This window comes from Caloenas nicobarica, chromosome 3 (assembly GCF_036013445.1).
Source record: "Caloenas nicobarica isolate bCalNic1 chromosome 3, bCalNic1.hap1, whole genome shotgun sequence".
Classification (NCBI taxonomy): Eukaryota; Metazoa; Chordata; class Aves; order Columbiformes; family Columbidae; genus Caloenas; species Caloenas nicobarica.
In genome coordinates this window covers 115,930,060-115,945,089 of record NC_088247.1, presented here as the reverse complement: position 1 = coordinate 115,945,089, position 15,030 = coordinate 115,930,060, and the positions used below count along the sequence as shown (strand labels likewise).

Genomic DNA, 15,030 nt, shown 5'->3' with positions numbered 1-15,030 from the left:
AGTGCTGCATTATTTTGAGTCTGCTCAGGTGCATAAACAGGGATATACAAAGCTGCTTTAATTTCCTGGCTGACAGTCCTGCAGCAGGTCAGGCCTCATGGAGATAAAACTCCCATTAATTCATTATAGAGTCAATTAAAGTTTATTTCTTTGCCAAAAGGTCATAAAAGGTGGCCCACTCTTTTGGGAAAAGCAGGATTTTAGTGAATTCTTGTTTGTTAAACAGTACCGTACTGATCTGAGTGGAAAGAATGGCACTTGCTGACTTGCAATTTTCTCGTCAGCTGTTTGGCAGGTGAGAGCAGAATTGATACTCATTCTTCGTTTTGCACAATGGCTTTGGGCTCTGTAAGTTACAACCCTGGGGGTGTTAATTTTAAAGTCCTCCTAGGACAGTGAGGTTGGCAAGGAGAAAAAAGCCTCTGTGTGTTAATCTAGCAGAATGGCCACATTACTTCTCAAGGACCCACAACTTCTTTTCCCTTCCACTATTACAAACCTGCACAGACCATAAATAACATTTTTAAGAGGCATTATACCTGGAAAATTTGCAAACCTAATAAACAGATGTAAAACTCAGCCTGAAAAAGCAGGTCGGAAAGATACTGCAGTGAGTTCTCTTTGTGGCCATTCCTTCTCTGGTCTCCCGTGAGAGAGCAATTGCTGTATCATGCCTTACTTATGTGGTCTTTGAGGGAGGAAGGGTTGGAGATCAGAAAACCATCACAGGAGTTCAGAAAATTAACATGTCCCCACGTACTACTGTATTTATCGCGTGGTAATCAAATATAAGCAGAGTGGATTGTCTTCTGGAAAAACCTCAGAATCAGCAGTCGGAGCTACAGTAATCCAAATGTTATTTGACTCTTTGCAGCAAGAGCGGGAGGACACTTGCTGGTCTTTCTGTGGTGTCCTAGCCTTGTAAAATCTCCCGACATTCCAAGTGGCATTTTATGCATTGCGTCCACACTGGTTAGTTGAGAGTAACTGCAGTAGCTGCTGTTGAGCAAAGGCTGGCTGTTTGGTTTGCAGGTTGGTTTGTTTGTTTGTTGGGGTTTTTTTTCCTTCTTTCTTTTTGTCATTTTAACTATTCTGTCAATGCCTGACAGACTGCTAGACAAGAAGGTGATTACAAAAGCTGATCACATATTTTCTTTGGATTTCCTTTCGCAAGTGGAAAATCCCCTTTGTGTAGGTTTGTGCCCATTTGACAAACTAGCTATAGCCTATGCAGACTTCGTAATCATTCAGAGTAAGACAGAATTGTTTTTACTCCTGAGTAACAGAAAGACGTCACATGGGAGGTGTGCAGGAACCTGCTCATTTTCCATTCCCGATGGGTGTTTCTCGTCTGTTCCAACCAACGTTCTGCAACCTCTCAGCTCTTCTCTGCAGCAGATCCTCTATTTGGAGCCTGGAAAACTGAAGTAAATCAGTATGTGATTAAATCTGTTGTGCTAGTTATCCTCTCTTTGAGTTGTGAGATTGGTAATAATTGATAGGAGTGATTTTAAGCCAGAAGAATTTAATGCCGCCTGCTTGGTGATATGTTGTCTTTGTCATTTTGCGTGAGGCCCGTGGGCCATATCCACCAGTCATGCCACTCCAGTGCTGCAGTGTTAGCTTATTTATTCTCTTTGCTATCTATTCAGTTTCTACCTTCTCTTTTTAAAAATCTACACAGAACCACCCACTCTAGGAACCTGCAAAACTGCAGAGAAACAAACTGTTGACTTCAAACCAACTCGTCTCCAGGTTCATCCATGCCCATTTCCCTTGCCTCTCTCTATATCACGTCATTTTTAACACATTTTATTAGATGTATTTTTTAGGTAGCATTTATATTTGCCATGTGAAGCTGCTGGTTTCACTGCACTGGAAAGCAGTATCAGTATCGTCACCAAAGACTCAGCACTGTCTGTAATACTGAGCTCTGTCCAGAGAACTGTCCTAGGTGAGCTCTCATGACAAAACCGGTGTCGGTACTGATACCATTTTAACTGAAGTTATGTGGTGTAAACCTACATTTAGCATTTCAGTGTCTTACAAAGAACTCATTTCAGTTCTGCTGCTGTAGGTACCTCATTGCTGACTTGCACATACCCACCTTTCTGGAATGGCAAGTTCTGCATTAAACTTCGCATCAGCTGCGTGAAGGAAACAGGCAGAAATGTTGTAGCATCCACTGCGTGCACAATATTGCCAATGTAGTTCTTCCTGAAACATTATCTTCCAGTTGCTCAGGGCAATGTTTACACCACTGAAGTGAATTCAGAAACATTGTCTCAGTAAACAGGACGAAGTAAACAGAACTTTTTGTGCACTCCAACAGGCAGGAAAAATATTTATCTTCTCTATATTTTTGGCCAGGAGAAAATTGGATGTTGGTGTCTCAAGACATCTGTGCTTGATACATTTGTTTCCTTAGAAAGTGACTGCAAATCTGTTGTTTTAATGTACCTATGCCAATCGTTTTTAACAATTTTAGAGGAACATCCTTATTTATAGCTCACCCAACCATAAAAGAAGTGGCTTTATTTTAGATTTGAATACTTCTGGAGATGATTGTGGATTTATACAAGAACCATGTTACCACAAACATTTTGGGAAGCTTGAGGATAAATAATCTTTACGGTTTTGATAATCACTGGAAGAAGAAAACAGAGAAAAATGAAGTCTTTAAAATAGTGTCCAAGAGAGAAATACTAAACTAGGTCTATTTTTTAATTTTCGAGAGAACATGTTTTGTTGGAGTAGTTATATGGCATGAAAGCTTTTCTAGAGCTGCTTTAAATGTCCATTTTTAGTGACTAGTTCTGGATCTGATTTCTTTTTTTTTTTTCATTTTTATAAACAAGCCCCAACAGAAACCAATCAAACAAGATACACGTTTGTGTATCATGTATGTGTAGATGTATTTGTGTGTGTATAGCCGTGGGCTAATGTTGTTAGGGCTATCTGTCAGTACTAGGAAGAATTCGGTGAATGCTGATTTTTCAAAATTTTACAGAGAGATATAGGAGCAATTGTTCCCCAAAGCAGCAGCCTCTTCTCATGCCTCTGCCCTCACTTTTGGGTCACACCATGGAGGGATTACTGGGATTACTCACTGATTTCCTCCCTCCCTCTGGAAGGTGCATTAGAATTAGATGGGGTTGGGCAGAGCAAAGCTGAGTCCCTGGAAACAAACAGAACCAGACTCATCTTTTTTAATTTCTGAGAGTGGCAGTTCAGACAATCCCAGGATTCTTCATAGAATTTCTTTCACTCTGTGGTTTTTATGCCATGTGTTAAAAAAGAGCTTGATAATCAAAGCTTAAAACAGGGGAGAGGGGACTACAGGTGTGTGTCAGACTGCCACACTGGATTTTGCTTGTTATGTTCAGTTTTTAAATAGACTATTTTAAAAATCCATATGGTTCTTCAAACCGTACCTGCCTGAGACAGCGGAAGTTCATCCCATCTCACTACCAGGTAACTACAGATTACCAAAGCAAATGGCATGATTATCAAGTGTCCCCTGCCTTTATTTATGAGAGGATTTTGTTTGATTTTGGTTTTCGGTTTGGTTTTGTTTTGTTTTCACTTTGCTGAGTCATTACTTACAGAGTTAATGTGATCTTAAAAATACTTGCTACTGAAGTACTGAGGTGGGCAGTGCTGAAGCCTCGCACAGCACACAGTGTGAGCCGCTCAGTCACACTATTTCCTTTCACTTATTGTGAAAACTCTGTTTTGCTTGGATAGATGTAACAATTTTTGACTCCCTGAACTAACCCTGGTGTTTTCAAACTTATGAAATCCATTTTAATTCTTGGTCTGTAGAAACTAAGGTTTAATGAGGTAATCATTCCAATTCCGTATTTAGTCTGGGAGTAAAACATCTCTTGTGTAAAGATGCTATTAGGCTGACAACTGCACTTTCCCTCGCTCTTGCTCCCAGTGGAGCTTCTTAGTAGCCTCAAAGTTGTTTCATTTCAATGCTTGGTCTATGGTCAAATGCAAAGCATGAAATAGATGCAAAACCTCCTTTCTACAAAAAAAGGACACGTGGGCATTGTCGTGTCTGTGCAGCTCTGTCTGCAGCTATGGAGCTATGGCAGTGGTTCTGTTTGCGTCCTGTGTCACACTCCTCTGCGGATCACAGGTAGCTGAAGAATCACGGACACTCTTTTTTCTCTTTTTCTTGGTTTTGTGCCTTCTGATTTTTTTGCTAATAACAGTTGCGTAAAACTAAACCTTGTATCCAAAAGCAACTCCATAGAGCCATGTAAATGACTTTTAGCATAACAGTACATGATTCTGTTTTTCCTGATTTTACACAATCTGATTTTCATGGAGCACTGTCTGGAAAGACTGCTTTGTAAATCTATGAAACATGAAGAGTACTTCCGTACCTATTAAACATTACAGGTGTGTCTGATAGTCACTTCTGAACCATGGTTCAGTCCAATGTAATCACTGAACCACATAAAGCATCAGAGCATTTGATGATTTTTTGGTGGCCGCACTGTCCTTGGCTCACAAAGACAAGGTTTCTGATGGCTATTTCCCTTTCCTACCTAAATAGCCACCTATATGCATGCACACTATTTATCCAAGAGTTTCATAATTGCCCATTTTTCAGCACAGAAAAGGAGTAATCGAGGGTTGTGCCTGTGCAGAATTTTATCTACATTCATGACGTCTGTGAGGGAACTGGGCAGCAAACATTGAATCTTGGCTCTGGGCTTTTGTAGAAACCTTAATGGGTTGTATATCATTATACGCTCCAGCACAGAATGGGGACCTACTTCAGGCAGCTCAGCAGCAAGTGACCTGCTCGGCGATGGCTGGAAGAGCTGCTGGCTCTCATGTTTTGTGTGTGTGTTTTCCCATAACGCTGACAGCCCACGCCTTTGTGTGACGGAAACGCTGGTGCTGCGGGGAGGCCGTGCAGGGGGATAGGCTGAGCTGTCGCCAGAGGGCACAGCAGCTGCAAGCCCGGCAGAGACCTTGGGCTCTGCATCTTCCACCTTCGCACTCGTGCGCTGACTTAGCTCTGACTTGAGTCAATCCAAGTCCTTGGAATGCGCTCCGCAAGCCGGTGTGCTTCATCCTTGCCTCCAGTTCAGCCTCAGCGTAATTAGAGTAACAGATCTGGTTTTCTTTTTCCTGGTCATATATGTTGGGGTTTAAACATCTTTTCCCCATAAGGCAGAAAATTCTGCTGCAAAGGTTTGAGTTATTATTTTGTGCAGGATTTTTCCTAGCCTTTGTTCCAAGGTCTGATTCAGCAGAGGTAGCAGAAGGAATCACTCAGCCGCTGCATATCTCCAGGCTCAGTAATCCACATGTGGTTTACAACAAGTGAACCCTACAGTATTACACAGCCCCTTTGCAAGGCATCACCAGTCATTTGTCTTCACTGTATAGAAAGTTTCCCAGTGACTAGGAGGAGATAGTGACCGACAGGCTGGTCTGTTTTGAATCCCACAGGTTACCATTGAAGTGGTGGATGGCCCCGACACCGAGGCAGACAAGGATCTGCAGAAAGAAAGCAGCAAGCCGAGCTGGCCAGTCCCATCACCCGACTTGAGAAGCTGGTGGCAGAGGTCCTCCACCTTGACCCGCATGAGCAGCGGTGACCAGGACTACAAGTACGACAGCAACACTGAGGACAGCAACTTCCTAAACCCTCTCAGTGGGTGGGATGGTCACACACCCAGTCACCGGACATTTGAGTCCAAGGAGCAGCCAGAGTATGGTAAGTTAGTGTTCCAGGCTTCTTACGGGCATCTTGGGATTGTAAAAACGAGGTTGGGGGAAATGAGAATGGTGAGGCATCGCTGAAAGGAGGCCAAGCAAAACATAAATTTTCGACATGTGGCTTTTGTTCATCAGTTTTTAAATACAAATCTGTGCAGATGCACAAGCTGTACTGTGGTAGCTGCATTCCTCTAGTAAGTCTGTAATCTTGAAAATCATACCAGTTATCCCATAAGAGGACCTTTTTTTAGTCCTAAGTGTGCTTTTTTTAAAGGCAAAGGAAACAAGGTTTCATATTTATTTTTAGAGTAAGGATAAGTACAAATTTAGAATCATGTGGTGGTTTGGGAACCAAAATACAATTATTGGATAAAGAAGCAAGATCTAAAATGTGGTAGTATTTGGTGAATACACAAATAAGATGAATTATGTTGGTGCATGTGTGGGGAGTGGCATATGCAGCAGGAACATTGTGTATTTGCGTGTGTAATTCTCTTCCAGATGTGTCATGGCAAAAGCAATTGTTTTCAGCTTGTTATATGTAAGAGTTGCAGAAACTAGAACCAGAGAGGAGCTACAGTTATTCACTGCCCCAATGGGCTGTAACTGGCCACATGGGAATGACTCACAGGAGGTGGACTCATTAATGTGTTCACAGGTAGCTCGGAGCCTCTCGGATTTAATTGTATGTAAATGCAGAAGATTTTTAGTTAGCGCAGGGTTTCAAAGCCACAGTGCTTTTACCCTGGCACTTCTGTTGCATTTCCTAGATACTGCAGAGGTGCTGTCATGCACTGATTCAGTCTTATTTTTCCCCTGTTTTGGTTAACTTTAGGGCCTAGAGCCTTAACAATTGAGAGAGAGACCTTTCATGGAACGGTGCATTTAAACACATACATATGTATTCAATTTTGTAGTCAGAAGATTGCCTCTCCCTTCTTTTTGCACCTGCATTTATTTGTGGGCACATTGTATTACCAAGAATTCATATATTAGGTAGTTACTAATTTAGGTAAAATAAAATTGCTTTCATAAATAATTGTGGTAGGAAAAAAAAATAATTACAAATATAAAAATAGGAAGAACAGGTTGAGGTCTAGTTGAAAACCTCATGTGGTATATTTAATAGTAGATACTGTGTGTTTCATAGCGCAGTATAAACCCTAGGTAGATAGGCCTAAAAATTATCCTAGAGCTCCCTGCGGTACACCAAAGCACGTTACTAATTGGAAAAGACTCCTGGCTTTCTTACTGACCCAAAATATTGTGTGCCAGTGGCCTTGGCCAGGAGGATGTAGCAGCAGATCCTGCCCACCATTGAGCTTTTGTGCTAGTTCCACCCACTGACCTGTTCACACATTTCACGGCTCCATCTCCCTCGCCCTGCACCTGCTCACCCGCCCTCTGCCTCGCCAGCCACGTGGAGGAAGTAATTCAGAGCTGGAAAAGAGCTGGGAAGGAGAGCAGGGCCAGGGCGAGAGGGCAGATCACATTGTCCAAAGATGTCTGATGCCTCTTCAGACTGCTCTAGTGCTCACCTCTTGGTGAATCCCAGAATCGCGGGTCTGTGTGCACAGATGGTAGCAATGTTCCCACCCACAGCACACCATGGACACCTGAGTCAAGTGTGGTGGCTTCCCGGTCGGCAGCAGCGCAAGAAAAGGAGGAAAAGCGCATAAGGTCCCTGCCACGAGGAACTCGCATCTAGGCAGCCTGCTACAAGTGAGATATATAACCTTCCCATACTCCTGGCAATAAATGTTTAATAGCACCCCACAGAGTTGTCGTCAGTCATTACATATGGTACAAATCAAGTTACATGTTCTACTCACCAGCTCAGGAAGCCCACAGACAGCATGGCAGTGGAGGGGGAGCAGGAATTGCGTGTAGCACAGAGGCCAGTGCAGGCAGGGATCTGTCCCTGTTTCTTGTCTGAACATACACATTCGACCTATAGCTACAGAGCAGGGCTGGCCCAGGGTCACTAAGCCAAATTTTGCTTTGCTACCAGTACTGGTTTAACACAGATGAGCAAAGGCTGCAAGTTTTGATCACAGGATCAGTTAAACGATCTAAATGATCTAAACCTAATCCTGTAGGTTGCAGAGAAATCCTTTAACACAGGCATTCCCTAGTGAGACACAATGCTCAGCAGGGGAGGCCAGCGGGAAGGCAAGAAAACTGGGATCGGTTCCTGGACTCCATTTGGTGTCCTTCACAAGGTGGGACATGCAACGGTGACCTCAGCAAACAAAGGAGGCTGGTTCTAAGGGGTTTAGAGACTTACAGTGGTACCAGGCCATGGTGGTGCAGTCTTGGTATCGCTCACCCTTGGCTGTTTCCTGGAAGAGAATAAAGTCATGATTAATTTTCAGAAGGTTCCTGCTAGCAAGCAGTCAGATTCGGTGTTATTTCACTATTCACATGAAACACTACAAATTGCATGTTGTTCTGGGTGCAAGACGCATATGCGGTTCCCTATATTCATGGCAGTATTACTGTAATATCTCTCTGAAAAAACAACAAAATTGCAATTTTCATGCATGACCCTCAGCATTGTGTCCTAAAAATTAATCCTGTGAGCATTGTTGTGCAATTACTGTGTGTTTTGAAAAGAAGAAAAATCAAACTTCTTATTTATCCTGTGCCTGATTAGTCTGTGGTCAGAAAACATTCCTATATACAGGGAAATTATGTGAATAGAAGTGTACTGTTAGTTCATGACCCAGCTATGCAGCTGAGGATTCACAGCTGCCAAAAGGTCAAAAGAGAAAGGAAATATTTTTTCAAATAATGTTGCATGCATTTCCCTGAGGAGCATCAAGTGTGAAAACCATTTAAACAGCAGGCTCACGCCTGGCATTTAGCCCAGGCTTCAGGTAGAGACATCTGGATTCCATTCGTGTTTTGCCTTCTTAATAAAAAACACTACACAGTAGTTTTGGGTAGTAGGAGTTTTGTTTCTTCATTTCCTTCCTCATCTTTGTTCTTACACAGATTATATTGATGGCGAGGGAGACTGGAGCCTGTGGTCCCTTTGCAGCGTCACCTGCGGGAGCGGCAGCCAGAAGCGGACGAGGTCCTGCGGGTACGCCTGCACCGCCACCGAGTCCCGCACCTGCGACAGGCCCAACTGCCCAGGTGTGACCGTGTTCATGTGAACTGCCGGCACAGGGGGGCGGGGAGAGCCGGTCGAGGCCATTTTCAAGGCTTTTTATGAAATGGCAGGTTTTCAAGGCTATTTATGAAATGGCAGGTTCTTTGCTAGTAATAATATGCTGCTAGATGCAGTCTACTATCCCCTGGGACTCACAAGACAAATACAGGCTTTTTTTAGGTTACGACAGTCATTTTTGTGCACAGTACGTTTTGTATTCCAAAGGGTGTAATCTACTCTCCTGAAACAAATTTGTATTAATTTTAGAATTTTAAAGCAGCTGTGCTGTTACCTCAGCGAGCTCTCGTTTTGCTGTGCAGTGAATGGTTATGCTTGTGTTGTGAACAAATAACTCCCTCCCAGTCACAGGGCTTTCAAGTTTTGTGCCTAATGTATACAGAGTGTATTAATAGGAAAAAAAAACCACCTTTAAATCCCTGCTTTATGTTTCACTCCAGAGATTTTGGGTTCATTGGGCATTTAGCTACAAAATTTCCTGCCCTAGAAAGTCAAATGTTAAGGTGAAGATGTCATCTCTGTTTCATTACATGTTGCTTGATAATTGGAGAATTGTAAAACAGCAAGTTTGCTTCTGCAACAGCTGTGGACAGTGGGATGAAGGAATGTATAGTTTTCGCTGGAATGTGTTCAGAAAATATGGCCAAGGAGCCTTACCTTAGCTCCTGCCCGTCTCCAGGCATTGACATTTAAATGCCAGTGACAGATGTGTCTGCACCATCAGGCAGTTTTGGCTTCGGTAGATGCAAGGCTGAGCACTCGAGCCTACATCATAAAAATTTAAAGCTGCTATGGAAAACTTTCCCATGATGTTCTTTAAATGCTTCTGTGTGTTTGGATTTAGGCAAGTTTGTAATGCAGTAGTTGCCACAATGCATGGGATATGTGCGATTTCATTACTTCCCGAGATGGGAGAGAAGTAAAAACACGTGCCGCAGTGGTATGCATTTCACCGAGTTTACTTAATGACTCAGAAAGGCAAAAATTCTTAAACTGTAGGTCAGGGTTTTTTGATGGGAAGTGAAATGTCAGCAGTGCTGGAGAGCAGACTTAGGAGCCTCAGTGAGAGAGTTGGAGAGAAGTTTCTCACTCATAGATAGATGCGTACGTCCATTGCAAGGTAATGACTGTGAGGCTGCTCAGGAGAAAAATGTTTCTGGATGTTCTCATACATCCTAAAACCTCAATAATACGGGGTTAATTCCAGAAGAAAGGACGTAGCCCCCAGTTATATTCTCCAGTATTTATTACCAGCTAGCACCAAACAGTGGCAAACTTGAAAGAATATATTATGTCATGTACCAGACCCCCAACGATCAGCAAGCAAAATATATTCACTCTTTGAGGCTGTGCTGACATTTTTAAAATTACAAGGGCAAAGCTCAGCTTCTGCTGTTTACAATTCCAGCAGTGAATTACTGCCTTATAATGGGTTCTTGGGTATCTATTATTCTGCATCTACTGCTGGAGTTAAGGCAAAACCCTATGATAATTTTATTGAAAAGCAGCCCGAGGCTGTTTTGAAGCTTTGCAAGCCACTATTATGCCCTGGTTCAGGAGATCAGGAGAAAGTTCACTGGCAAGAAGATGGATGGTGAAGAGACTTCATTATTAACCATATAGTCATCACATATTAAAGAGCTTTCTGCTCTCTTTGGAGGTCTTTAATTTAACAGAGAGGAAAAAAAAAAAAAAGACAAAACCTGTTCAAATGCTTCTTCGAAGAGTCATTTGTTTTAAGGCTACATAGCACAGAAACATTAGGGAAACACTAGGCTGGCCAAACTAAAGCAGCAAAGAAAGGATGTTCACTTTGTCAAGATAAATTAATGTATTTTCTGGTAATCCATGTTTCTGTCTACTGATAGCAAACACTGAGGTTGTTGGAAGATCCTGATATCTTAAGATCCTGATGTTTTATTGTATTTTATTACCTGAATTACTGGGAGATGCTTGCAAGCCTTGCATCAGGAAGAGGAGGAACAAAATAGGTTCCCCCACTGCTGTCACTGCACTGGGTTCATAACTAACCAGTTTGTTGCTGAAATAAAATCTAAGCACTAAAATTTGAAAACTTTTGACCTTGGGGCTAAGCTAATGCTTTATCTTCCTAACACCACAGATTCCCTGGTCATTATACTTTTAAATGAGTGCTCTCTCCAGCAGCAACTCCAGATTATTCCCTGCCAGGCAAAGCACCTTGAAGGAGCGGGTGGCAGGGAGGCAGTTGGGTGCATTGTGTTGTAGTAGGAAAACACCACCAGCGCTGACGCGTGTTTGTCCTAGGGATCGAAGACACCTTCCGGACAGCTGCCACAGAAGTGAGCTTACTCGCGGGAAGTGAAGACTTCAACGCTACCAAACTGTTTGAAGTTGGTAAGCAGCCTAGTCAGTCTTTCAGTAATAGATAAGAGACTTCCTGAGTTTTTCCTGGTTTGATTCTCACCGCGGGACCAAGATTTTGAGTTTACCCTTAAAAGTGTCAGTAAAAAGGGCCATTTATAATCTTACTTAAGTTAATGACCTGAACCTTAGCTTGCTTCTGTTGTTGAATCTTTCTCCTCTTAACTCTTAGCAAATTTCTGTGCCTTTTATTATGAAATGGTAATTCTTTGTCCTAGTTCAGTAAAGAGGTTTAAGGCTGGACACTAACAGAGGAAGAAAAATCAAACACTGTTTAGCATTTTCCTGAAATAGCTTGAACAGATAAAAATATAAAAGCATTTTAGGTACAGTTGTCACATTAAAAAAAAAATGACAATGACTTTTATGAGCATGCATAGCTTTTATAACTGTGTACGCTGCAGTAGGGTTAGCTAAAGCAATTTTAGAGGCATGACAATACTGACCTATGTAAACCTCAGTCCAACGTCTATAATGTTCTGATTTCATCCCTCCAATGAAACCATAGTGTGGCCACTCTCAGCCACTGGATGCTGGACTAATTGGATAAGTAATGTAATCCAGCACCTCCCTCCCGTAGTGGTAGAAAACAATAGTTAATGACAGCAGGGACAGGACTGTTTGAGGAGATAGAAAAACAGGACACAGATCACTAAGTAAATATTTTGCACGAATGTTTGCTGTAAGAGGTCCCAGTCTTTGCTTTACTCCAGAGCCCTGTTAAGTAGCTGTGGAGCAAGACGTGCAGGTTTTTTTTGAAAGCCCATAGCATGATACAGACACCTTAAATAATGTTTTAGGTAGGAGACATTTGGCTGGATTCTCCCAAGACTCTTGCAAAATAATGAAGTGCCAGTATTAAATATGCTACTAGTCTATAAATCTCTTTAATCCCAGCTATATATCATGGATCTAGTGCCATTAAGTCTTCCTAATGTACAGACACTCTGATATTATGTCACATGTGCCCTTTTAGAATCTGAATCTTCTTTTTGCTGCATTTGTGAGAAGCCAGCCAAGATGTCAGGCTCTATGTTTGAACTACAGCTGCTCGAAATACCCCTTTGGAAGATGGACAACAAATAGAAAAAAGTATTTGTTAGTTAAAAGAAAAGCTAAATTAGGGCTTAATAATGAACTTCAGAAAAAGTAATCCTGGCCTTGTTTGCCATCTTAGTACTTCTAGCATCATGAGAAACTCAATCCTTCAACAGCTGAATCTGCTGTTCTGACAAAGTGAGTGTGTGGAGTAATGGTATGAACTGGAGACTGGCTTCAAATCATTGTCCTTTCCCTATTTCAGTTCTGGCGCACGACAGTGTCTCTTGTGCCATACAGGGATATCAGCAGTTTAACTAGAATTTGCCAGGTAGGAGAAATGTCAGAGATTCTTACCGGTGCAGTGCCGCACTGTAACTCAGACTAGCACTGCCTGAGGCCCTAAAGGCAGTCGCATGTGTGATTTCTTTATCTTACAAGACAGCACATTAACACATTGTGGGCAGGGACAGGCTTTGACAGCCCTTTCTTTCTTAAGCAAAGCACTGAACAGTTACGCTTTGCTCACTTGTTATCATTGATCATAGGAACTGGGATGCTGCTGCGTAATGTATCTTAAGTTTCCATTTCCTGCCCTTAAACAGATACTGATAGCTGTGAGAGATGGATGAGCTGCAAAAGCGAGTTCTTGAAGAAATATATGCACAAAGTGGTCAACGATCTTCCCAGCTGCCCGTGCTCCTACCCCAGAGAAGTTGCATACAGCACTGCTGAAATCTATGATCGAATTAAGAGGAAAAACTTTCGCTGGAAAGATGCAAGTGGTCCAAAGGAAAAACTGGAGATCTATAAGCCCACTGCACGATACTGCATCCGCTCCATGCTCTCTTTAGAAAGCACGACGCTCGCAGCACAGCACTGCTGCTATGACGATAACATGCAGCTCATCACCAGAGGGAAAGGGGCAGGTACGCCAAACCTGATCAGCATCGAATTCTCAGCAGAACTCCATTACAAAGTGGACATTCTGCCTTGGATTATATGCAAAGGTGACTGGAGCCGATACAATGAGGCACGGCCTCCAAACAACGGGCAGAAGTGTACGGAAAACCCTTCAGACGAAGACTACTACAAGCAATTTCAAGAAGCAAGGGAATACTGAGAAGATTTTCCTCCTCTTCAGACACAAAATAGCATTCGTTTCCTGGATGCCAAAGAACTGATAACGGCTGCTGCACTGTCTCCTTGACAGGGGTTGATCAGTTTCTTTCTAATGAATGTATATAGTTGTAATATAATACGTAAGTATTTTTCTTAGTGTGTGTAATTTATAAACACATATCTCTCTATCTCACACACACCTATTTTTACATACAGACATACATAAAACTTGTCCTGGTAGGATTTTATACTGCAATAACATTCATTTAATAATGTGCATTTCATTTTATTCCCCAACTATAACATAAAGCGAGGGGGAGCGGGGGCACAGCTGCCATCTCCATCCCAAGGCCCCAGCTAAGGAGGGCACACATTTAAAAGTTGTTATAAACAACAGGCTTGAAGAATATTCATCCGTATGGGAATGGTTTACAAGATTAATGCACCTACAGCATCGGTTTTCTCTATAATTGATTTCATGACTAGTCATACCTAAGAAAGGAAGAATTTTATTTTTTGAAGGGTAATACTCGGATGTGAGTGTAGACAGTTACCAGCAATTTTTTTCTTGGAATTCTTCCCGTTACTTTCTAGCGCAGGTCTTTGCAGTCCGTCTGGGGTAGGCTTGCAGGGAGCCGTAGCTGTGGTTTTCCTGTGGAGCAGAAGTCCCGATGCAGCGGTTCTGCAAGAGTTAGAACCAGCCCACTCTGGGAGACATCTCAGACGTGGAGCTACAGCTGTCAGAGCTTGCGTCTGACACAGGGCAGCGACCTGTAAACTAAGTGCGCTGTAAGTCTTCGGAGGAGCAAGGCCAGGAGAGGAAAACCAAAAAAGGGGAAAAAAAAAATCACTGTTACTTCCCAATTTTTAATATGAAGAGTGCTTAGATATGCTTGTTTCTTTCTTTTAAGAAAAGAAGTTAATTTTTTAAAGAAAAGGAAAAGTGGAATACACATTTCAAAGTTCCCTGAGATAAAGCATGCAACCAGCTCTTTTCCCCCATTCATCACATGCCAAGTGCACAGTGTCCTACAGAAGAAGCTATTCTTTAAGGAAACTGTCTAGGAGGAACTATTGATGAGTGAAAATGTCTTCAATTTTTCTGAAAGTTAGCATTATTTTTGTAAAGTATTTATTGAATTGTAAGAATAACTGACATGTGGGCTATGTCTCCAACATGAAAGGCTTCTGTAGATGGAACTCGATTGCCAAGAATAAGACTGGTTTTAGACAAAGGTTTTAATTCCAAATCTTTATAAAGTGCAAATTTACATACATAATTCTGTAATTAAGCAGCTGATACCTGCATTCTTATGAAAGATAAAAATTACACCGTGGGTAAATAAATACTTACAGTTCCATCCTGTAAAAGGCTGTCTTGCTGCAAGTCAGTGTCTTCATTTGGCAACCTAAGGCTAAATGTCACTACACAAACGCCTGTTTTGGGGTTATGTGGTCTGATACATGTATGTGCTCTGCATGTAGAACCTCACACAGTGGTAGAGCTGATCTTGCACTGCAGTCAGCTGAAAAATTAAAGACAG

General features: G+C 42.1%; 1 protein-coding gene across 1 annotated transcript in view; it reads left to right on the top strand.

Annotated features, from left to right (window-relative positions):
- The window catches only part of ISM1 (isthmin 1), a 37,910-nt gene extending 23,092 nt beyond the window's left edge, over nucleotides 1-14,818 (top strand). The window contains exons 3-6 of the mRNA XM_065631877.1: nucleotides 5,479-5,746; nucleotides 8,746-8,889; nucleotides 11,210-11,299; nucleotides 12,970-14,818. Of these exons, the coding sequence (XP_065487949.1) occupies nucleotides 5,479-5,746; nucleotides 8,746-8,889; nucleotides 11,210-11,299; nucleotides 12,970-13,487 (1,020 nt within the window). The 3' untranslated portion in view covers nucleotides 13,488-14,818. The remainder of the gene's footprint in view (nucleotides 1-5,478; nucleotides 5,747-8,745; nucleotides 8,890-11,209; nucleotides 11,300-12,969) is intronic.
- Nucleotides 14,819-15,030: the final 212 nt, after the last annotated feature.